Below are 23,755 nucleotides of genomic sequence, written 5' to 3' on the forward strand. Positions count from 1 at the left end.
GAAGAGAGGAGGAAACGACGGATAAAGAAGAAGAGGCCTGTGAGGTAAATGAATGGGATGAAGAAAGCTAGGAAGACCAAACTAAACTCCCTGTCTCATAATTCAGTGACTAAGTTCATTGTGACTCACAACGATCCTATAGGACAATATAGAACTGCCCATGTGGATTTCTGGGAATGTAACTGTGGGAATAGAATCGCTCATCTTTCTCCTATGAACCGCTGGTGGTTTTAAACTACCGACTTGGTAGTTAGCAGCTAACGCTAACGCCCCAAGTTACCCCTTCCTCCGTCGGTGCTCGCAGGTGATTCATGGGGCTGGGAGAGTGGTCTAGCAATTTGCTGCTTAGCGTGGCCTCTTCCAGAATAATAAACGATGTCTCTAAAAATAAATTCGTGAAGAACAGGAAGGAAAACATACTCTCAAAATAAGTCTTTTTCGGTGTTTAAAATGGTTACACAGGCTTTCTTATGGTGGAAATGTACTTGCAAGACACCAGGAAAGTGAGTGAAAGCAAAAACTTGACTGTGAATTAGTCGGTGGATGGCTGCCACATGACCGCTTCACCTTTTCCCCCACTTTACTCCCGCTTTCCTTACTGCCGCTCTACCAATGTTCTGTTCCTAGCAGCACAGGGGCACCTAAAAATAATACTGATGAGCAAGCAGAGAGGCTTGCCAAACAGACTTTTATTTTCAATAATTCCATCCTGATAGAAGCGTTGTATGAATAGCACAGCATGATGATCTGCCCAGTAACCGCGTTAGTCTGGGTGCTTCAGCGAAACAAAGCCATAGCAACCATGCATAAGACAGAGTTTCATATACAGGTTAAGTGCACATCAAGAGAACATCCCAGCCCAGTGCTGCCCAAGTCCACAAGTCCAACGTTAACCCACTAACCCAGATGTCCAATACCAATCCACAAAGTCCTCCTCCATCTCACAGAACACACACTATGACGCCGACTGCAGGAGGAAAGCGGAGTCAGTGAATGTGTAAGCGTCTCAGCACTGGCAGGGGTCTCTACACGGGTGCTCCAGCACCCAGGGCTGCATTGGGGTAGATCCATGTGGCTTCTTCTTGGGGATGTCTTGCAGGAAGTGAGCCTTGCCAGCTGAAGCAGGGAATTGGCTAAGGCAGCTACATATTGGTCTGACCATTAGAAAGCAAGAGACTCGAGAACTCTAAAGGCAAGGTTCACCGAGCCATTTATCCCTCTGTCCTTCAATTAACCCCACATGTGTTTATAGGCCAGGCTGGCACAATAAACTAACTCAGTAACCTTCTCCCAGAGACCAAATTCAAAATATGCCAATTATTCCAGTAATGTGCTTGCAGCAACAATGGTCACTTCAGGATCGCATTACTCTCAGGTGTCATGTCTTCTCAGCCTCCGTCAGTCTGAAGTAGCTCCTCTGTCTCTCTGACGTTCATGGCCCTGACGTTTGTGAAGGCCAGTGATATTATAGAAACCCCCTCCAGTTTTGTTTGATGTGTATTCTGTTAGGTCAAGGTAATGCAGTTTTACCTGGAATACCAGAATTAGGATGCATTCTTACTGCATCTCATTAGGTGAGTTTTAATGGTTTGGCTTGCACTGACTGTTAACCAGAGTTGGCGGTTCAAAACCACCTAATAGTACCACAGAGGAACAGGCCGGACAACCTGTGTCTGAGAGGCCCTAGAGCCCATCGCATCCATGGGGCCCCCACAAGTGGAATCAATTTGATGACAATGAACAAGTGTTCATTTTTATCATTTGATTCAAATGGTGTTTTTAAATTAGGGTTCTCCACTATGAAGTTTTCTTCTTTTTTGCAATTGGTAACAATTTTGTCTGAAGATACTTTAAGACGGAGTAAAGTTGTGTCTCACTTTAAAGCACTAGATTTCGCATCATTGTTGTTTCTTGCTGAGTTCCCGGTACCTTGATTAGCTGGCATTCTAAGCTAAGAAAGCATTTCCTTTTCTATTTGTATATATCAGTGTGGACAAACAGATTTCTCTTTTATTCATGAATTTATTATCCATTACTCGCTTCATTGTGCTGCATCAATTGTCTTACCTTCCAGGTGGCTCCTGTGTTCTTTGGCCATGTTCACATCGTTCTTTGAGCTCACTGACTCCGTGGCATACCAAGATGTTAAAATCTCACTTCATTCCTGCTTTGACCCACCGTTGGAACCTCCAGTGATCTTGATTTCTTTAGTACGGAGAGATATTTAGAAACCAGGATTTGGCCATTAACTCTTCTCATTGCTTCGGCAATGTTGCTGCTTCCAGGTTATTTTAGTGGATGTACGCACCATCTCTCGGTGTGTGTCTTAGTTACATGTGGCAGAGTAGGCTTCATGTCGAGCTGCTAAGCACAAGGTCAGCAGTTCCACTCCACCAGCAGCTCCAGGGAGACGAAGCTGTATGCTCCAGCAAAGATTGTCAGGCTCAGAAACCCCAAGGGGCAGTTCTACTCTGTCATCTAGGGTTGCTATGAATCAGAATTAACTCGATGCTAGTGATCTGGAGTTTGTATCTATATTTGTTAAAAACTATGAAATTACATCTTTACCTCCACTTACAGCTTGACTCCACAAAGTTAATTTGAAGTCCTCCCTTTGCATATTTGTGTCTTCCTAAGAGACTTGGTTCCTTGTCCTCATACGTCATCATTCATCTGATGCTGTTGGTCCTCTGATCTGCTCAGGCATCCCTCCTTAGAGTCCTGAACTTTGCCAGATTGCCTTCTTGTCAGCTCCGATGCACTCTTTAGGCAAGCCCAGACAAGCACTGGACTGCTTTTCCTGCGGGACAGAGAGGAAGGCATTACGACTACAGGTAGACTCTGTATCTTTAAGCATTTGTAGACAACTCAGAACAGATGCATATGGTTTTTAAAATTTACCCTTACTTTATCGCAAGAAGAAGAGGCCTGGTGGCCTAATATGTTGTGTATTGGGCTGTTACCCTCAAGTCAGCCGTTTTAACCTGCCAGTTATTCTCTAGGAGCAGGTGAGGCACTGGGTTCCTGTGTAGATTTACACCCTTGGAAACCCATAGGAGCAGTTCTACTCCCTCTGGATAGTCACCATGAGTAGGAATAGACTTGATGGCTAAGGGTTTACTATAGGAGCCCTGGTAGTGCAGTGACTAAAGTGCTCGGCTCCTAAGTAGAAATACAGTGATGTTAACGCACATACGGCAGCCTGCTTTTTTATTTTTTAAAGGATTTTCAACCTAGGCAACCCTCTGGTTTCAGTTCTACAGGGTCCTAGAAGTCAGAGAAGACTCCAGGCAAGTGAGTTTAAAGGATAGGTTCCCAAACTTCTTTGGCCTACTGCCCTGTGTTCAGGAAAAAACAAACCAAAAACAGCACCCCCAAAACCAAAGCAAACAACTCCTGCCACAATAGCACACAATCCAGGATAAAGCGCAGGTGTCTGACTTTTCCAATCACTTGCAGCAGTCCAGCATCCCCAGGGGATGTACTACCTACTTCGGGAAACACAGATTTAATGCAACAAAAGGCTTGCTATCTTTCCAATGCCTTCAAGTGGCACATGCAGCAAATGCAAGCGACTGTGATGAAGAATTTGTTAGAGGTCTGTGTAGTTGGCTTTGTGTCAGGTTGTTAACCGCGTCAGCAGTTAAAGGTACCAATCTGTGGAAGAAAGATGAGGTTTTCTACTTCCTTAAAGATTTATAGGTTCAGAATCTCAAGGGTTGGTACGAGTAGCAGTTGACTCGATGGAAGTGAGTCTGGCGATTTGTTTTATTGGAGAGGTTGGCTCAACGGTTTCAAAGCAATAGCAAAATTATGTAACATTAAAATGTAAGTAGAAGTAGTCCATGAATCCTAGGTTAGTAAGCCAGTGAGCATATTTTTAAATTAAGCTTTCTGTATTAGCAAGTTATTTTGACATCATACAACTACAATAGTAAATTAGCAGCAGTGTTATTTAAAAAGGGAGGCAGACTAAATGTTGTGAAAATATCAACATTTTCAAAATACTTTACAAAGTCAGTGCACTTGTGATCCAAATTCCATCACAAATTTTCAAAGAAATGGAAAAACTAATTACCAAATTTATATGAGAGAGAAAGGAACCTAGGACAAACACACACACCCACAGACACTATTCAAATTTTTCACAAAGCTAAGTGGGTCTTTCACTCCCAGCCTTTCAAACCTACTTTATTGCCATGCTAACACGCAGCCTGGGACTGGCACAATGGCAGGAAGACCAATGGATGATAATAGACACCTCAGAAGAAGAACCACGTATATACAGACACCTCCATTTTTAAATAAAAACTACAACCTATTAAATGAGTGAGAGACAGCTTTTCAACGAATCATGCTGGAAAACTGGATCTTCACCTGCAGGAGAATGAAACAAGAGCCAAACTTCATCCCATGACCCCAAACATTACCAAAGATGACCCAGAGGTGGCCAAGAACCATATGAAGAATTGTTAAGCTCATTAGCAATGAGAGAAATACAAATGAAAGCAATGAGTTTCCATCGCACACCATCACTTTTCAAAAAATTCAATAAACTAGAAATTAAGAAGTGCTGCAGAGGATGCAGAGCAAGAGGAACGCTGTAACCCTGCTGGTGGGAGGGGGGCGCCGTGCCGGAAGCCAGCGCGACGCGTGCGGCCATCAGCACACGCAAAGCCAAGTCCCTTATGACCTGACCTAGCAATCTCTCTCCTCTCTCCAACTTCTACGAAGAAATTAAGAGGAAAACACAAACAGACATAAGTACACCCATGCTTCTTGCCGCGATTTCTGCAATAGCAAAAACAAAGAACCAACCCCCGAACCCCAGAGCCATGGCTAAACAAGTTCTGGTACATTCATACGATGGAATCTTATACATCAACAAGGAGCAGTAACACTCTTACGCACAGAAAGACATGGACAAATCTAGAGATCTTAGGCTGTCGATATTACAAATTGACATATTTAATCTCCATTGTTATATGCAAAACTAAAGGAGCAATGTGGCTTGGGCACCAAAAAACGACTTGATGCCCGCGAGGAGGCCAGCAACAGGCATGGGGAAAGGGGGAGGGGATACATAGGAGAGGGCAGGTTAAAAAAAAAAGTTTCCATTAGAGAAAATAAACGCACAAAACCCCTCCAGACTCCCCAGTCTTTAGATGTAATAAACATTGGTCTGAGTGGCTAAACAATGAACATTGAAGCGAACTTGAAGTCTTCAGTGACATACAAGTTCATTTCAAGCATATGGCGGGGTGGGGGAAAGGTAGTCAAATTACTTGAGTGTTTTATTGACCCAATTTTAACGTAATTAAAAATATTGTTTATGTATTACATGTGGCATTTAAACATACATATTGGTATAATGAAACAGGCACACAAAGCTGACTTACCAATTATTGTAGTAAGTCTGAGGTACTGTTTAGGAGTAAATTGCACCGCAGGTGCCTGTTACCTTATAGTCTTTATTTCAGAGTTTAAGTCCCGTGTGAAGTGTAGCTCATTTTGTAATGCCTAACGTGTTCCAACATCTAGTCACATCCTCCATGTGGGAAAACACATTCACTTTGGTTTCAAAATTTGAAACTTCGAGGATCTGATACTAATTTAGATCCTACTGACTTACTGGCTCATTCAGGGACAATGCTGTCATTTCTGTTAGCTTGTCTCCTCCCAAAATAGGTGGAACTGCTTTCAATAAATATTCTGGTGCCAAATCTCTGACGGGGTTGGAGAAGAGGCACCTTAGTGATGAGATCGCCCCCCAAAGGCGGTTCCTTGGGACGGGCGGTAGACGTCCGAGGTGAAGAGCGCCTGCAGCAGGCACGCATCCCGAGAGGATGTGGCAAAGCAAAGGCAGTGAAGGAGCCAGAAGGCCAAGGGAACTGATGATAAGCACTACTGACTTCACTCATGTAACGTATATGTACTAAGGGCTTGGGATGCCCTGGAGTGCTTGCTTTGTGCATACATAAATAAACATGCCTCTTTATTCCATTTTCCTACGAACCCCTGAAGCCCCTTTGACATATTCCTCACCCCTGAACAGCCTGCAGTCTAGTAAGTGAGGTTTCTGTTAACATTTATGATACAAGGTGTCTCAAACATCTCACTGCAGCTGTTTACTTTGGCGAATTTGACAAGCATTTGCCAAACTACTTTCCATAAGGTTTACATCACTCTATAATGAGAGTTGGAAAAGTAATTTCTAAATATTACTTAAAATCCCCACTCCACACAGGATCTTGTGTATTGGGAAGGCAAAGTGGAAGAAGGGTTTTGTTAACAATTTTAGACTTCCTCAGGACATTTTTTCCCTGCACATTTTCTTCTTCTTCCGAGTTGCTTAACAGGTACCAGGGAAGTGGTAATGCTTTTCTGAGAAACAGTGGCTAGTGGCTACATTTTTCTAGATGTTGACGGTACAGGACTGAACTCCAAGGGGTATGGAAATGATCTTCTTGTCCAGAGGTTGGTAAACTGTGGAGACAGAACAGCCAATCCTGTTCCACACCATTAAAAATCAAAGAGCCAAAAAGATACTTTTACAAACAAATGAAATCACAATTATCTGAACCCTATCCAAAATCCTTTACAATTTTCTGTTACTTCAGAGCCACACATGCCTACTCATAAAACGACATATGGTTTGAGAGGCGCAGTTTGCTGACTCGTTCTAGTCAAATCACTATTGGGTTGTTGGCCTGTTTATTGCCTATTAACTATATCCCAAACCATCGAGTCAATTCCAAGTCATAGTGGCCCTGTGTAGAGTAGGATACAACTGGTCCTCTGGGTTCATGAGACGTCAACTCGCTACAGTAGACAGCCTCAGCTTCCTGGATGGAGTGGCTGCTGGTGTCAAATGGCTAACCTAACGGGCAGCTGCCCAACTCAGTCATCATGCCGTCAATTGTTCAGCGACTGGTACATGAGAGGCATTCAGCTTAAAGCTCCCGGGACTTTGCAAAAGCAGGTGATCATTTCATAACAAACGCTTCCCTGAGAGATTACGTGGCTGAGAGAAACCCATTTTGAGGTTATGGAAGAAATTACAGATTGCTCTTAAGTGATCTTCAATAAATAAATGATGAAGTCTGACATTTACACCTGTGCCTATGTATCTTCATTTTTCCCTCTAGAGAAAACACTGGAGAACATAGCAGTTTGGGGGAAAGTAATTAAGGAACTCAGAAGTAACACCGGAATATAAAGGTCCTCAGGCCGGATTACTGTTGGAGTTGGGGAGCAGACAGTAGGGAAGGTGTGCAGTGGGAGTCTGTCATTCTTCGTAGCAGAAGCTCCCCTCTCAGCTAGGAAGGTGCAGACAAAGCCTACTGAAGAGAGGGGAGATGCAGACCATAATTAATTCTCATGGTTAGTGCAATTTCAACTAGCTAATAACAGACAAGGCAGTTCAAGAACATTAACACTTTGAGCCATAGGCAATCAAAACGGAGGGCTCATTCTGCTCAAGTCATAATACAGGTTATAGATTATAATGTTGCTGGGAAGCAACTATTTGCATACCCTAAAAGGTATAGCTTCTGCTTAGAATATTTCAAGAGAACTGCTATAGAATTCTGAACATTAAACAGAATTACCAGAGGTAAATCTCATGGAGCTAGAAAGAAATGATTCTACAATCATGGTTTTACAATTATATATTTGGATGATTATCACATCAGTTTAATTTGGCTATCTTGGCAAAAACTGAAAATGGAAGAGTGGCGCAGTATTTTATAATACTACAGGTCAGCAGAGTCTCTATTCAGACCCTATGGAAACATGTATTCCTTTCTCATCAAATGATACCTCTCTCTTATTCATAGATTTAGATACATAAAGTAATATATACGCAAATAAGACACAATGATCACAGAGAGGGTTTGTAAGCATTGATGCTAACTTGTGGGCACACATTGATTTTAAGTGTATCTTTTACTTTAAATAGCTTTGATTTTCTGTCTAGAAGACAAAAGGGAACATTAATAGGTGTCACTTACTGAGTTTTCCTAGTTGAATGTTAGCGCTTTTAAGAACAAGTCAAAATTCATCACTTTCCACTTTGGAAGATTAAAGGAACCAAGATGCTAAAGAATGTCAGGAATATATTTTGTGCAGCCAGACTTTAAGAGGAACTGAACAGAGACCATACATGCCATTTGACTTTAAAGTAGAAGTCTGTTGGTCTATAATGTAATCCAATTAGGATCTGTCCAACTTGAAATCTGTAACAGAGAAGATATGAAATATGTTTCCTGTATCTATTTACCATAAATAAAATAGAACTTCATCACTGCAGTTCAGCAGTCCCTATCTGCTCAATGGGTTTTCTAGATGGCTTACATAGCAGTTTCTGAAGCTTAGGGTATAATTTGCTGAGAGATTTATATCTGTTCCTAGCTGGTCGTAAGGGCGAGAAAGAAGATAGGCTTCTAATGTCAATGCTGAAGTTGAAGCATGAAGGAAAAACTGCTCAGCACTCTTCTTGGTCCAAGGTATAGGAGTCTAGCTCCGGGGTTTTTGATTTTAGGTTTGGATTTCAAAGCAACTTTCCGAGCACAGGATAAATCGAGAACAACGTAACTGACATCATTTGAAGGTATCTTTAAATTTGTTCCTGTACGAAATCTGTGGGAAACAATGAGGGCAAAATGGAACAATTAAAGTTCCTGAAATGGAAAACACAATGTATTAATTCTGGAAGCACAGTGTGAGACTTGATCAAGATCAAAGGTGAGTAGGGAGTTATATTCGAAGGGTTTGCAGTCTTACTGATAGTGTTTGACTGGACTGTGTCCTAGTTCTGTAATTAGACTTTAGCAAGCCTAGAAAAATACTTACATTTTCTTGTTTTGTTGGTGTGCTTCCAGCATTGATAACCAGTAGCTTAAGACATTCCGGTTATAGGTCAGGTCCGAGGCCTTATTGCAGATCCAGGGAAAATTACTTTTTGAATAATACATGGCCCAACCTTCAAATGTTAATAGGTTAGGAGGAGTTCAACTCTGAGCATTTACACATTCCAAGTAACCAGACTATACATGATTTTTACTTTCTCTTAAATGACTCCAAAAATACAATTTCAAAAAGTGTCCACATACACCCACAGCAGTAAGTTCAGACACATTCACTTTTTTTTACGTTTGTCTTTTTTTTTCTTTTTTTTACATTTTATTAGGGGCTCATACAACTCTTATCACAATCCACACATATACATACATCAATTGTATAAAGCACATCGGTACATTCTTTGCCCTAATCATTTTCAAAGCATTTGCTCTCCACTTAAGCCCTCTGCATTAGGTCCTCTTTTTTTCCCCCTCCCTCCCCGCTCCCCCCTCCCTCAGGAGCCCTTGATAATCCACAGATTGTTATTTTGTCATATCTTGCCCTATCCGGAGTCTCCCTTCCCCCCTTCTCTGCTGTCCATCTCCCAGGGAGGAGGTCACATGTGGATTACATTCACTTTTTAAAGAGGATAAGCCATGGATTTTTCTTTGACAATTTAAAAGATTATTATAATATGTAGAAAATGTTATGCCCTCAACCTTCCTCATGCCGCGACCCTTTCATACAGTTCCACATTGTGGTGACCCCCAACCACAAAATTATTTCCGTTACTACTTCATCACTGTTATTTTGCTACTGTTATGAATTGGGCGACCCCTGTGAAAGGGCCGTTTGACCCCCCAAAGGGGTCACAACCCACAGGTTGAGGACCGTCGTGTTAGGGAATATATATTTCCTGTATGTCTGAAAAAAGACATTCAATATATTGTGTGGAATTTTTCCTTCTTCTCTCATAGCAGCAGCATAATTGAAAAAAAAAACCTGAGTATGATAACTCAATGCAAATGCAATCTCATGTTAGAAGTAAGCTGCCTTAGCGACGAAATCAGATACCAGAGCTTTTCTACAACAGGATTAAGCAGCGCTGCGAATTACCTAGAATCAATTCTCATGGGACACTGTTGGAAACATCATGATACTGAATTGAGAAAACACTTTTCTTATGGAAAAATCACGTCCGAGCTGGCCAGTTATGTTATCCAAGATAAGTTTGGTGATTATCCTGTAAATTAACATCGATTTTTGTATAGACTCCAATATTGCCGATCTCTGAGAAATCATCCTGGTCTCCAGAAGGGCCAGTTGCAGAGGTATGGCACATACCTTCTGGTGCAGAGGCTGTCTGAGGACACGAATGGCCGAGTTTACCACACCACGATGAAGACTAGCTTAAACACAGCAGAAGACAAAAACTTCCCCCAAACCCCAGAGACTAAAAACTACGTATTTATTGTTACTGGCGAACCCACAAGGTGGCACTAAAGAGAAAAATGACTAAAGTGAATATACAAGGAAGACTTACATAATAAATCCTATACTGAGAATTAACCAATTTTATGAAAGGGTCAACTTTTATTTAATAATTCACAAATCGTCTCCTTCAGGTGCATTGCTTTTCCCCTCCCACAAACTGTTGAGAGGAAAAATGCTTCATTTTATGACACAGTTGGTTATTTTTCAAGAGTCAGCAGTTTGCATTTTCTGTGGATCCCTTTTGCAGGGACGACTTTGTACAGATATAAACTGGTCAACTGTTTGGCATATAAATGATGATCATTGCACTTTTACGTTTTGTATAGTCCCCAGCACTTAGTTTCTTAATATAAAAGGCAATCAGTGTAACAACATATTATATGAGCTGGGGGCCTTTCAAACATTCCTGGGAAAATTCCATTATTTCTCAAGTCCATTTTTTCATGAACTTTTTGAAGATCCTTTTAGTGAGATTTTTAATATTTGTAATAATACCCCATAGCCAAAAGTCTAAATGTTCGAGTTTCAGGAATATTTCTGCATTCCCAAATTCCTACTTTCTTTTTAAGCCATTGAAAAGTGCCTTCTGGGTGTGTGGAAATGTTCTCAGAAAACAATGTGTGTCTCAAACAAATTTGGTGTAGTCTTAGTATCCAATCCTGAGACTGAAGATGGGTTCTGAATTAGGGTATCATGAGCTGAAAGGAAGAGTTTCCCTTTACTGACTATGCACAAGCTTTACTGACTATGCGCAAAGAGATGGAGTGAACCAGAAGCTGCTCTTCAGTTCCGAGGGAAGGAACTATGCTATTTGCACACAGACCTAAAACTTGAAGAGGGAAAAAACACAATAATTCATTCCTGTGTTAGGCTGAGTTGTCTAGAGAAACAAAACCAGTGACACTCAGATATTTATAAAAAGAACTTTCTATCAAGATAAAATTATATATTAAGAAATCATTCCAGCCCAGTCCAACCAACGTCCGTGGTCCTCTTCAGACTCTGGTAGCCCAAGACTGATGACACCGAAAAGTGAAGCGGGACGCAGGGACATCAGCCTGTGAACACTGGGATCCAAGGTCGACGGAAGCAAGGTGGGGCGCCAACAGTTCTCTGGAGAACCACAGGGTGCTGCCCTTGGTGGCAGGCAGAGTCCCAGCAAGGAGGCCAGTCAAGGGCAAGAGAGGGAGTTCTTCCTGCCTCGCTTGCAAAAGGCCATACCCTAATGAGGCATCCTCAGGCTGTGACCTGAGGGATAGGTTGGACTCCACCTCTGCACCTTCACACAGACATAGTGGACTGACATCTAAGTACAACTCCTTTGCCTAGTATCCCGGTAGGAATTTAGTGTAGTTGACAATGTGATTTAAATTTTTAGCATTATTTTGCATGTTCATCATGAACTATTTTCTAGCAGAAAGTCTGCTTCTGACACAGACATTAAAATGTCCTTGACCAGGAAGCTGACTATGCAAGAACAGGGTTTAATATTACAATATTAAAAATAAGACACCGTGTGCCAAAATCAGCTTTTAAAAAAATCACACCTAGGCATATGACTTCCATGTTAGCTGTATTTTAATACTACACTAATTCACCATATTTTTGTCAATTTATCCACAATGATCATCTGATAGCTAGATTTAATATTCTACTTAGTATAGTTATATTTATATATCAAATAAGGGGCTGTGATGATTTTTTTCTCTTAATGTAAAGAGATGGGATAAATTACTGTAAGAAAGATTAACATTTACAGATTAGAGTACGTGGAGGCACTAAAGCAGGATGTGTTTCACCTTTATGTGCGTTTACACTCAGTATGTCTTTTATGCAGATACTGACTGTGGTTTGAAAGTGGTGAGGCGCCGTTCAAATCGTGTAAATTTGATCTGTCAAACCATCTTGGGTCAAAGGGGAATATTTTTAATGCATCCACAAGTTAAGATTTGTAAAGCACATAAACTGCTTGTTCTGCAGTATGAAAATAAGCTATCGTCAACTCTTTCAACTACTTAGTTCTCAATCCAGGATGGATAATGCTGTGCTTTCTATAATCATTATTTTATAAAATTATAATTATTCTGCGGAGGGTCACACTACACTATTCTCTATTTATTCACTTCACGTAACAAACACCCAGGTAGCACTTCTGTACGCTAGTAAGAGTAGAGCTCAGAGCTGTCTGGTTCTGCCCTACACTCCTAGTTCAGTGTCTCACCAACTTCATAACTTATATAAAGAGTTTCAGCTATGCACTCAGACTTGTTACAGTTGCTTACCTTTCTGAGAACAGGATAGCATTATGGTTACCTGTAGAAGTTACAGAACAACATGACCTGATTTGGAATCTGAGCATTGCCACAGCTGTTGATTGAAAAGGGCTCTCACAAAGGTATGTTGCAGTTCTAACCCTTGCTAGGTATGACGGTAGCTTTTTAGCACATAGGATTCTTGCAGACGCCCTCGGTTGGCATGAGGTCATCCTGGAGCAGCGTGGGTTCTAATCCTGTGTGGCTGGTGTTCTCGTAAAAGAGGAGCAGCACGGACTTAGGGCAGCCATGTGAGGATGCATCTGACAACCCGTGAATTTTTCAATTTTAAAAATGTTAAATTTTTTAAAAATTTTGAAAACTCATGAAACAATATTTATTGTAAATTAGGTGCGTGTTTAATTTTCAGATCACTAACTTTGTATTCAACAATTTAAACTACTAATCAAAGTCCCAATAGTTCACCCTTCATCCACTCGATTTCTCTTCTCCCTCTTGTGGACCGCCTTATTCCATTTCACCTAATGAAACACCTGTTAACAGCCTAGCCCATTGCTTTGTCTTTCCTCCATGGCCTCCCAAATTCCAAAGCCTGTTCCCTTTAGCATGGAAGTCCTCGTCTTGGTTTACCCCCTCGTTATAAGAGTGGTCTCATATCACACTTCTCCGTCTGTGACGGCTAATTTCATGCATCATCATATTCTCTAGTTCCATATGCCAGGACATGATTTGTGGTTTGGTGTTGGTAGTTTTAGTGATGCATACTATTCTATTGTGTGTTTGTGTCAGTTTCTTTATCCGTTCTTCTACACTTAGGTTTTTTCCATCTTCTTGTTCCAGCTTACAGTGTTGCATTGAACATGGATGTGCTTATGTCTGCTCCTGGTACGGCTCTTACTTCTTTATGATTTACACCCAGCAGCGAGATTACCAGGTCCTATGGAATTTTTATTCTCAGCTTGATTTCTTACCGATGACTTTATGGCTCTGGGTTTTACTTTTAGGTCTTTGATCCATCTTAAGTATGTTTCTGTTCATGGGGTGACAGGTCTTGTTTCATTCTTCTACAAAATGGAAATCTAATTTATCTAATGCCATTTGATGGTTTTAGGACCTTTTTTGAAGATAAATTTTCTTTAGGTGGAAGGATTTATTTCTGGCATCTCTATTTGGTTCAACTAGTCTATGTACCAGTGTCATTGTGCCAGTACCAGGACGTTTTCGATAATGTGGCTGTACAATGGGTTGTGAGGTCCAGAAGGGCGAAGCCTCCTCCTTTGCTTTTCTTAAGTATTTTTTATTTTTATACCTCCTGGGTATCTTTCCTTACCACATGAAGTTAGTAGTGTCTTCTTCATGTCGTTAAAGAACGCATGTGGAGTCCGGATCTGAATTGCAATTGTATTCATAAATATTCTTTAAGTGGTTCTCTTTCGGCTTCTTGTAGAAGCATAGTTTCGCTGTACACGTCCTAGGTTTTTCTGGTGAGGCTTATCCTTTATTCCTAAGTACGTCTCATTGTTTGTGTGGATATTGTAACTAGTATTGTTTACTTGATTCCTTTTTCTCATATTCTTCCCGTATTGCTCTCATTAGCACACAGGGATCAGATTATGTGTATGTTAATCTTGTATCCTGCCACGTTGCTGAGTCTCCTCAGATTGTTTCTAACAATTTTCTGAATGTTTGGGGGATTTTCTATGTATAAAATCATATAATCTTCAAGTAGTGAGACTTTGACTTCTTCCTTGCCAATCCACATTCTTTGATTTCCTTTGACTGTCCAATAGCTCTGGCTAATCATTCCAGCACAAGGTTGAATAATAAGAGTGATGAGTCTGTCCGATTCCCACTCACTAGGCGGGGATCTTTGCCGCTTTCCTACATTGACGAAGAGAGTGGCCTTTGGTTTATAATCTATGGCCTTAATTGTGTTGAGAAATTTCCCATCTAATTCCCATTTTGTTGATTGTTTTCATCAGGAATAAGGGGTGGATGTTGTCAAATGCCTTTTCTGCATCAAATGATATGACCATATGGTTCTTAACAAAAGATCTTAAGAGTAGCAGTTCGCAACCTGTGGGTCGTGACCTTTTTGGGGATCAAAGGGCCCTTTCAAAGGGGTTGCCTGGTTCGTAACAGTATCAACATTACAGCCATGAAGTAGCAACAGAAATAATTATGTGGTTGGGAGGGGTTCACATGTGAGGGACTGTATTAAAAGGTCGCAGCCTTAGGAAGGTTGAGAACCACTGTCTTAGAGACTTGGAGTGGGGGGGAAGGGCTATGGCCTGGTCTACACATTGAATTAGACTTCTAGCTTCTAGAATTATGGCATAACATTTCTGTACTAATATGTTAACCACAGTTTATGATGTGATCTGAGCCTTAGAAACCTAAGACAGTCACCAACTAATTAAATTAGTTTAGGCACATTAATTTCTTTCAGTCTCATTTTTTTCAAATAGGGATCATGGTAGCAATGATCCTGTTGGGGTCATTTTCACGATAAATGAGATATTCTAAAGTCGCTCAACAACCATAGGGCACGTGGCAAGTTCTCGGTGTTGTTAGTTGCGGAGCTGGTTCTGACACACAGGGACTGCATGTACAGCAATGCCGCACCACCTCACAGCATTGCTCTGTTTCACATTAGTGCTGCGGCTGGGGCGCCGCTTTATCTGAGGTTCTTCCCATTGTCTTGCTGCCTCTCTAGTTTACACTGAAGTTCGAAGTTACCATTGATCGGGTCTCTCCTGATACCATGTCCAATGTGCGTCAGGTGACATTTCACCATGCTTGCCTCTAGGGAGCCTTCTGGCTGCACTTCTTCCAGGACCGGTGTGCTTCTTCTTATAGGCCACAGTATGATCTTCACCAAGACCGCAATCAAAGGTAACAATTTTCCTTCGGTTTTCTTTATTCATTGACCACAAGGGACTGAAAATACCATGGCTGTGGTCAGGCTCCCCTTAGTCATCAAAGAGGAACCCGCCTTTTGAACACCTTTCATAGGTCTTTTGCAACAGCTATTCCCAGTTCGGTATGTCGTTTGGCTCCCTGCCTGCTGCTTCCGTGGACATTGACGGTGCACTCAGTTAAAATGAGATCGTTGGCACTCCCATACTGCTCTCTTTATCATGGTGTTGCTTATGCTGCGAGGGCCTGTGTTTTCTTGATGCCGAAGGGAAATCCACATTGAAGGCTGCGTTCTTTGTTAGTCATCAGTACGTGCTTTCAATCTTCTTTACTTTTAACCAGCTAGGGTACATGATCTGCACATAGCAGGCTGTTAACGTGCCTTCCTGTAATCCTGAGTTCAGTTTCTCAGGTTACTGGCTGAGCACACAGATGGAGTAAGGATGATGAAAGCATACAGCCCTTCCAGTAACTTAGTCCTGATTTTAAACGATGCGCTATCCTCTTGTTCTGGTACAGCCTCTTTGTCTGCACACAGGCTCAATAGGAGCAATATGAAGTCTTTTGGAATTTCCATTCTTCGCAAAGTTATCCATAATTTGTTATGATCCACACAGTTGAATGCCTTTGTGTAATCAATAAAACACAGGTTGACTTCTTATTTGTATTTTCTGCTTTTCTGTAAGCTCCATCTGCCATCAGCCATAATATCCATCATTCTCCACCTTTCTCTAAATCTAGCTTGAATCTCTGGCAGTTGTCTGTCAATGTACTGCTATGCCCACTTAAGGATATTTCCAGTGAAAGCTTACTTGTACTAATATATTGGTGGATAGTTGCCAGAGTGAGCCGAATTACCTTTCTTGGGAACTGGCACAGATGTGAGTCTTTCCCAGTCAGTGGAGCAGGTGTCTGTCTTTCCCATTTCTTGCTGTAGGTGAATGTGTGCTTACAGTATTATCTGTTTGACAAAACAGCTCAATTGCTATCTGTTAACTGCACAATTCCCAGAGCCTTGTTTTCGCTGATGCCTTCAGTGTAACTTGGACTTCTTTTTTCAGTACTGTCAGTTCTTGATCAGCTGTTCTCTCCTGGCGTGAACTGAACATTGGTTGATCAGTTTTTTTGGCTCTCGATTCCTTCCTTATCATTTTGTTACTTTGTTTTGTTGAATTTTTGTCCATTCAATCTTTCAACATTGCAGTTGGAGGCCTGAAATGTTCTTTCAGCTTGAGAAAGTCCTCGATAAACCTTTACCATTACCTAATTCTTATATAATTAATTCTTGTCATAGTTATGTATTTGAACAACTTAAGTTCATGACAAAAATATGTTGGTATCTTATAGTTTTCCTTTCTTCAGCTAGTAGACTAGTTAGTTCAGACTAGTTCAACATAATGTATCCCTAGAAAATGACCCAATTTCTGTTCTGTGTGTAAAATCTGGTGCCTATTATGCTTGCAAGCTTTATAAATATATAAGATTTCCACAATACATACTTTGCCTTTTTATAGAGTTTGCCTCCTGAGCTTATAAAACAAAGAACCCAGAGCAAACACTGAAGTTTTACGTTGTCATTGATCCAGTGTCAGAGTGGAACTGAGCTCCACAGTGCTTCATCAATGTTTTTTGGGGGGGATGGTGGTGGTGGAGGGGGTAGTATACATTAACAGGCCTTTCTTCTGCTATGCCTCTGGAGGATTCGCTGTCAGTGATTTGGTTAGCAGCTGTATCTGTAACTGCACTACCCAGGGACTATAGCCAACTGTGTGTGTTACTGAGTTGATTCCAACTCATAGTGATCCTGTAAGCCAGAGCAGAACTGCCCGATAGGGCTTGCTAGGCCGGATGCATTACTGGAGCAGATTCCTAGGTCTTTTCTTCTGTGGTGTTACTGGATGGGTTTGAACCAAAGAGCTTGCTGTTAGCAGTGAAGCATTTAATTGTTGTGCCACCAGGCCTCCTTGATTAGGACCCCCCAACACCCCACCTTGGTGGAAACATAACTTTCCAGAGATCCCAGTTATCTCTTCTGTGCGTATAGTTTTCAATGCTTGATTGGGAAATACCCTGGATATTTGGTCAGATTTTTCCTTACATTTCCCATCTATTTTCTGCTTAGACTTAACCTTGTTTTGATGTAAGAATAATCAGAAGACTTTCAATAATTCTATAGCAATGCTAGTGGGGGTGGGGTAATGACAGCTTGAAAGTTATTTGAAAAGTTCAAACCTACCTTCTGCTCCACAAAAGACCTGGCAATCAGATTTGCTTCCCCAGAGATTATAGCTTAGGGACCCCGACCACGTGTTCTACTTGGCTCCATGGAGTTGCTTTGACTTGACTTGAGATTGATTCAATGGCCTACAACAAGTAAATATATTAATGCATTAAGGGATTAAGGGACAATTCCATAGTTTCACCAATGTTTATGTGAGGAACAAAAGACAATGACATTTAGATGTAATTTCTATTCACATAGATCTTTAAAAACAAACAGAAGTCAGACAACTCCCAGTTAAATCAAAGGCCTTATCTATAGTGACAAACTACTCACATCATGGACATTTCCATGTTTCCATATTAGGGCTAATTTTAACCAATTCTCTTTCCATCCTCAAGATGGTGAGGAACGTTCTACCCACCAGGGTCGTTCTTGTGGAAATCCCTCACCACTGCTGACAGGTGCAGTGGCGCCACATGTGAAATCAACAAGTTGTGCAATATGAAAAGATTAATAAACCAGACAATAATATGAATTTTTCCAAAATAAAAATTTCATCACAATTTCACAAAAGGCAGTTCATTTTGATCATTTACAGGGACAAGGTGAAGTATAAATTTAATTAAAAACAACTTCTCTTTGGACTCATGAATATTAAATATTCAGACTGTTTCCATTTTTACAAGTCAACTAGGGCCACAAAATTGACTTCACGGAAAAATCATAATATTATTCAAACAAATTTGTGTTTTCATTTTTCTGTTGTCACATGGCGGTAACCAGCTTCTCCATATTCATGTCAGCATGGTCCCCAATTGCGTGTGGTCTGCAGGAACTCAGCCCTCACAGCACACGCATTGACCCTGTTTGACTGCCAGTTTGGGGAAGGTTTGATCCTTCCTCTCTGCTCCACTACTCCATTACATAGATGGCTTAAAGAACAGAGATTGTCTTGAAGTTAGTTGTGGAGGTTAGGAGTTCAAATCCAGGGTATTGGAAGAACCATGCTCCCTCAGCTCTAGAGCAAGATCTTTCCTTTCCTCTTCCAGTTTCCGCAGGCTCTGGGCGCTTCTCAGTGACTGGGCTTTGAAATGCATCTTTACATGGTGGCCCTCTTCCTCCAGTGACTTTATCCTCTCGCCTGCTCTCCTCTTTTAGAAACCGTCTCTCAGATGGAATCAGAGTCCTCTCTCATTCCTAAGTGACAAACCTCATTTCCAAACAGGGTCACATTTCGATACAAGGATGAGGGCTTCCACCTTTTCTTTTGAGGGGGCACAATTCAATCCATATCATATTTGCTATTAAACATTTTATAGTGTCTCTTTACCCATTAAAAAGGTAAAAATTAAACATTTCTCAATGGAGATAATTGAGAAATCTATTGAAAGCAGAGAGGGTAATATATCAGTTTCTAAGTCTTTCATAAAAGTTAAGAACTAGTAGCGTTTGCCTAGTCCCAATTCTCCACAGTCAGTCACCCCCAAAACTGAGCTCATTCAGTCACTGGACTTAGGTTGTGTAAGCAGCTGGGGCTGACTCGGGCTCTATCTAGCTCTTTCTCCTGAGCAACAGCTGCTTCTGGATGAGAAGCAGTAATCGCACTTGAAGGGGCCGAGAATCCAAGGGCACTTAAATTGCACCTCACCATACAAACCAGTTTCCAAAGGAGAGCAAAAAGAGCTCAGGTGTAAACAATTAAAGCATAAAGTCTCTGCTCTGAAGCCAGCACATTCACGAAAGGCAGTTCATTTTGATCATTTACAGGGACAAGGTGAAGTATAAATTTAATTAAAAATAACTTCTCTTTGGACTCATGAATATTAAATATTCAGACTGTTTCCATTTTTACAAGTCAACTAGGGCCACAAAATTGACTTCACTGGAAAAATCATAATATTATTCAAACAAATAAATGTGTTTCTGAGAAAAAACATCATGTACTTGGAAAGCTCGATATTTCCCTAGGGAAATGCATGGCTCCAGAACTGGCCCAGTCAAAAGTGTCTTTATCCCAGTGGCTCACAACACAGAAGGCCCATAACACCAATATTCCTTGGTAGAAATATCAGGGTATTATTTCTTGATATTTTTGTTGGACACACAATCTAACAGAAACACAGGATAGAAATAGCAGGTTCTAAGAAGATATTACTATTTTTCCAAAGACCCTGCTTCTGAGGGTGAGGGTGCTAAAACACTTTCAGAAAACACAACACCATAAAATCAAACAAAACCTCACTTGGATGCTTTTATAACATTGATATGAAAGGCAGAAATATCCATACACTTGACCTTGATAGTCAATTTATTGAGTGAGGCTACATTTGGGGAATCAGTGCATTAAGAGGTCATGTCCAGTCTACTTGAATTTCAAAAAAATCATTTATTAATTCAGTCACATTTAGTAAAGCCTTTACTAATTGGTACATATATATTCTTTATCTCAAAATATCTGAGAGTTTCCTTGTTGTAGCACTGAAAAGAACATGAACACATTGAAAAGGCATAAAGAACGGAAATGTGCCCCATCTTTTCATGACGACTAGCAATACTGAGTGTGTAAACTTCTTCATTAGGTGGCGGCTGTCAGACCCCAGCGAATGGTTCCAGACCTTTCTGATCATCAACGTGTGATGAATCCATGGACTTCAGATCAATAACCTGAATTGGCAGATTAAAACATGAGGTCAGGTGATCTGAGAAGGGTCCCACCATTCCGTTCCCCTGCTGTGTGATGCTATGAAAGCAAAATAGGTAACGCTGCGCCTTGCTTCTTCCAATGCATTTAGCCAGATACATATGGGCAGCAAGAGCACAGCGATGTAAAAACAGAGCAGAAAAAAGTAACTTGAACAGAATGTGGCATTTTCCCTTGGTTTTGCTAACGGCCCACATACAACATGCTTTTAAAAAGCCACCCTAGAACATTTTCTCTTCATCATTTTCAAGCAGCTTAAATGGACATTTAGAATGTATAGCACTGGGCATATATTCCATCTGGGAAAAATGGAAAAGAGATTTAGCACGATGGGCTGCATTTCTATAATTGTTGTTAGGACAAAGTTGATGTGTACTTGATCTCTTGTCTTTTGGTCATATTTTAAGGTCATCGTACCTTTTCAGCTCTGCAGTAGCACTACATGTTGCTTTTTGTAAGGAAAATAATTTTGAACATAATCAGTACACTTTATATTTAATTATAAATATCGATTCATTTTAAATGCCTTGAGGATTTGAAGACTTGAAAGACACATATAAGAGGAATTCTCTCATTCTCTTTATATTGTGAAAACTATTTTTATGGACTCTAAAGCCAGTAACACTTCGCTTTATTAAACACCAGTCCCCTGCCTCCTGGATGTTAATTTTATTGGGGCTGTCCTCTGAATATTCTTCCAATTCGAGCTATTCCTGCACAGCCCATGCACACTCATAGAAACTCTGCACCACCGTTCAGAACTTCCCCGTGCAGACATGTGTCCACAGCCAGCCAACGCCGCTCCGTGCCTTGATAAATATTGGCCTATTATAACCATTCTTAACAAAGTTTATTTCCAAACACATTTTTGTAACAATCTTCAAGATAACACCGAAAAACTGCACAAGAGTCATCTTGACTGGGTGAAGCGGGGAAAAAATGCCGACCAATTATAGCATTGCTTTGTTTACTCCTCCAGCAAGTCTGAAGTATTGGGGCTCTGAACCCTGTTGTTCTGTCTCAAGTATATGGTCCTGGATGTTATGTTTAGGTATTATGTTTTTATCATTTCTCAACTCTAAAGATACGGGAGGGAAATTCTCTCTCTAGCTTGTACAGCCAGAGGACTCCAATGCTTCCTTGCTAACCACAATTTAGTACTGCACACCTGCACACATCATACTGTATAATATATGTCGACAGTCTATGGAGAATTTATCTCAATTTACATACAGCTCTCCAAATCCTCTGGTGAGCCTGATGTGAAATCTGAGACAGGCCAAATCTCCCCAACAGGATCTTCTTTTCCTCCAGGGGGTTCACCTCCTAAGGCAATACAGATCCTTGGACAGCGCGGTGGGGCTCGAGATTCCGTGAGAGGAGTGGCTGCGGGGCTTGTTTCGCTGAAGATTTACAATGTAGTTCTTGCAGGCGGCTCAGCAACCCCCTCTGTGGCCGTGGGTGTCTGCTGTGACAGAGCGGGGAAAAGCTCTCTAATCTCCCGTGCCTGCCTCTGCCTTTCAGCCGCTCCCCTCTCCTGCCTTCCCTGCCGCCCAGCGCTCTCGCCTCCTTTGCCTTTCTAGGGGAGGGGGGGGATATTCGGGTGGGGTGGGGGTGGGGTAATAGGTGTTCAGTCCCTGAAGGCAGCTAGAGTAGCTTTGGCAATATAGACCCGAGCCTGTGTGTGCGCGCGCACACACACACACACACACGCACACACACACACACACACACACACACACACACACACACACTCACTCACTCCAGCTCTCCCCACGGGGATACCAAGCCAGCCCGAAGCTCCAGCTACCTGCAGGGGGTGGCCCGGCCGGGCGCTCAGCGCTTACTTGCCATCTGCGGAGGGCAGGGCCACATCCAAACCAGGGAGGGCGGTTGGCTGTCCGGTTGGCAAGCTGGAGACGTTGGCCGCCACCGCGGCTTAAAGTGTCCAGGGTGGCGAAGAAGGAGTCTCCAGGGCAGATTCCCGGAAGGGCTCCGAAGCTCCCGGACTTCCTCCGGCGGCGGCGCTCCAGTCGGTCCCTCCTGGCCATCCTCTCGGGCCCTTCTGCGGGGTGCTGGTCTGGGGCGCCCCGGGGCCGCCGCCGCCGCCGCCAGCGCAGCCCACCCGGAGGAGCACTGAACGCCCCGGCGACACCGGAGTGGGGGGCGAAAGCGGGAGCCCTAACTTCCCCCCGCGGGACCCTCGCTCGGCGTCCGCCTCGCAGTGGCTCGCAGCCCGGGGCCGGCGGACGGGCTCCCGCGGAGAGCGCGGCGCAGGGGAGGGCCCGGCGGGAGCGGCGGCCGCGCAGGGGGCGCCCGGACCCCGCCCAGGAAGTAGCGCGCCGGCGGCCGGCGGCGGCGCCTTCCAAGTTGGGCGCGTCCGCGAGCCCGCCCCGGGCGGCCCGGCCCGGGGGGGGGGGGGAGGCGGGGCTCCCGGGGGCAGTCGGGGCGGCCCGCGCCCCGGGCCGGCGCCCGTCCTGCGAGAGCGCGGGCCGGAGGCTCCCGGCTGCCAGGCGGCGTCGCGCCGCGGGCCCGCGTGCGCTGCCGGATGCCCGCGCCGGAGGGGCTCGGGGCGCCCGCCCGCGGGGGGTGCTGGGGAGGGCGGGGGAGGAGGCGGAGGAGGCGGCGTGATGGCCCTGGACGGCGAGCGGGGGGAGCAGGAGGAGGAGAAGGAAAAGAAGAAGAAGAAAAAGAAGAGGAGGAAGAAGAAGAGGGCAGAGGAGGGGGCCGCGGAGAGCCGCTCACCTTCGCAGGCCACCATGGGGGAGGCCGCCGCCGCCGCGCCCCGGCCGGGCGGCAGGGGGCCCTCGGACCCGTGGGCGGACTCGGTGGGCGTGCGACCCCGCACCACGGAGCGCCACATCACGGTGCACAAACGGCTCGTGCTGGCCTTCGCCGTGTCCCTCGTGGCGCTGCTCGCCGTCACCATGCTCGCCGTGCTGCTCAGCTTGCGGTTCGACGAGTGCGGCGCGCCCGGCGCCGACGGCGGCCCCGCGGGCTCCCCCGCGCGTGACCGCAACGCCAGCCTCCCGGGAGCCGCCCCGCGCAACCACCCCGCGGGCGAGGGCTCGGCGCCGTCCGAAGCGGCCGGCCAGGCGACGCCGGCGACCCCGTCCGCCCGGCCACCATCGGAGGAGGAGCGCGAGCCGCGGCGCCCCTGGACCCAGTTGCGCTTGTCGGGCCACCTCAAGCCGCTGCACTACAATCTGATGCTCACCGCCTTCATGGAGAACTTCACCTTCGCCGGCGAGGTGAACGTGGAGATAGCGTGCCGGAACGCCACCCGCTACGTCGTGCTGCACG

General features: G+C 43.5%; 1 protein-coding gene across 1 annotated transcript; it reads right to left on the reverse strand.

The window, feature by feature from the left end:
* Positions 1–666: 666 nt before the first annotated feature.
* Positions 667–23,213, reverse strand: LOC142436485 (uncharacterized). The gene is made up of 4 exons (XM_075540105.1): positions 23,181–23,213; positions 22,300–23,088; positions 17,764–17,891; positions 667–2,800 (listed from the first exon to the last, which is right to left on the reverse strand). Exons 1-3 carry the CDS (start codon positions 23,211–23,213, stop codon positions 17,811–17,813), a joined length of 903 nt encoding a protein of 300 aa, XP_075396220.1. The 3' UTR covers positions 667–2,800; positions 17,764–17,810.
* Positions 23,214–23,755: the final 542 nt, after the last annotated feature.

Source organism: Tenrec ecaudatus, unplaced genomic scaffold, assembly GCF_050624435.1.
Source record: "Tenrec ecaudatus isolate mTenEca1 unplaced genomic scaffold, mTenEca1.hap1 Scaffold_343, whole genome shotgun sequence".
Taxonomy (NCBI): Eukaryota; Metazoa; Chordata; class Mammalia; order Afrosoricida; family Tenrecidae; genus Tenrec; species Tenrec ecaudatus.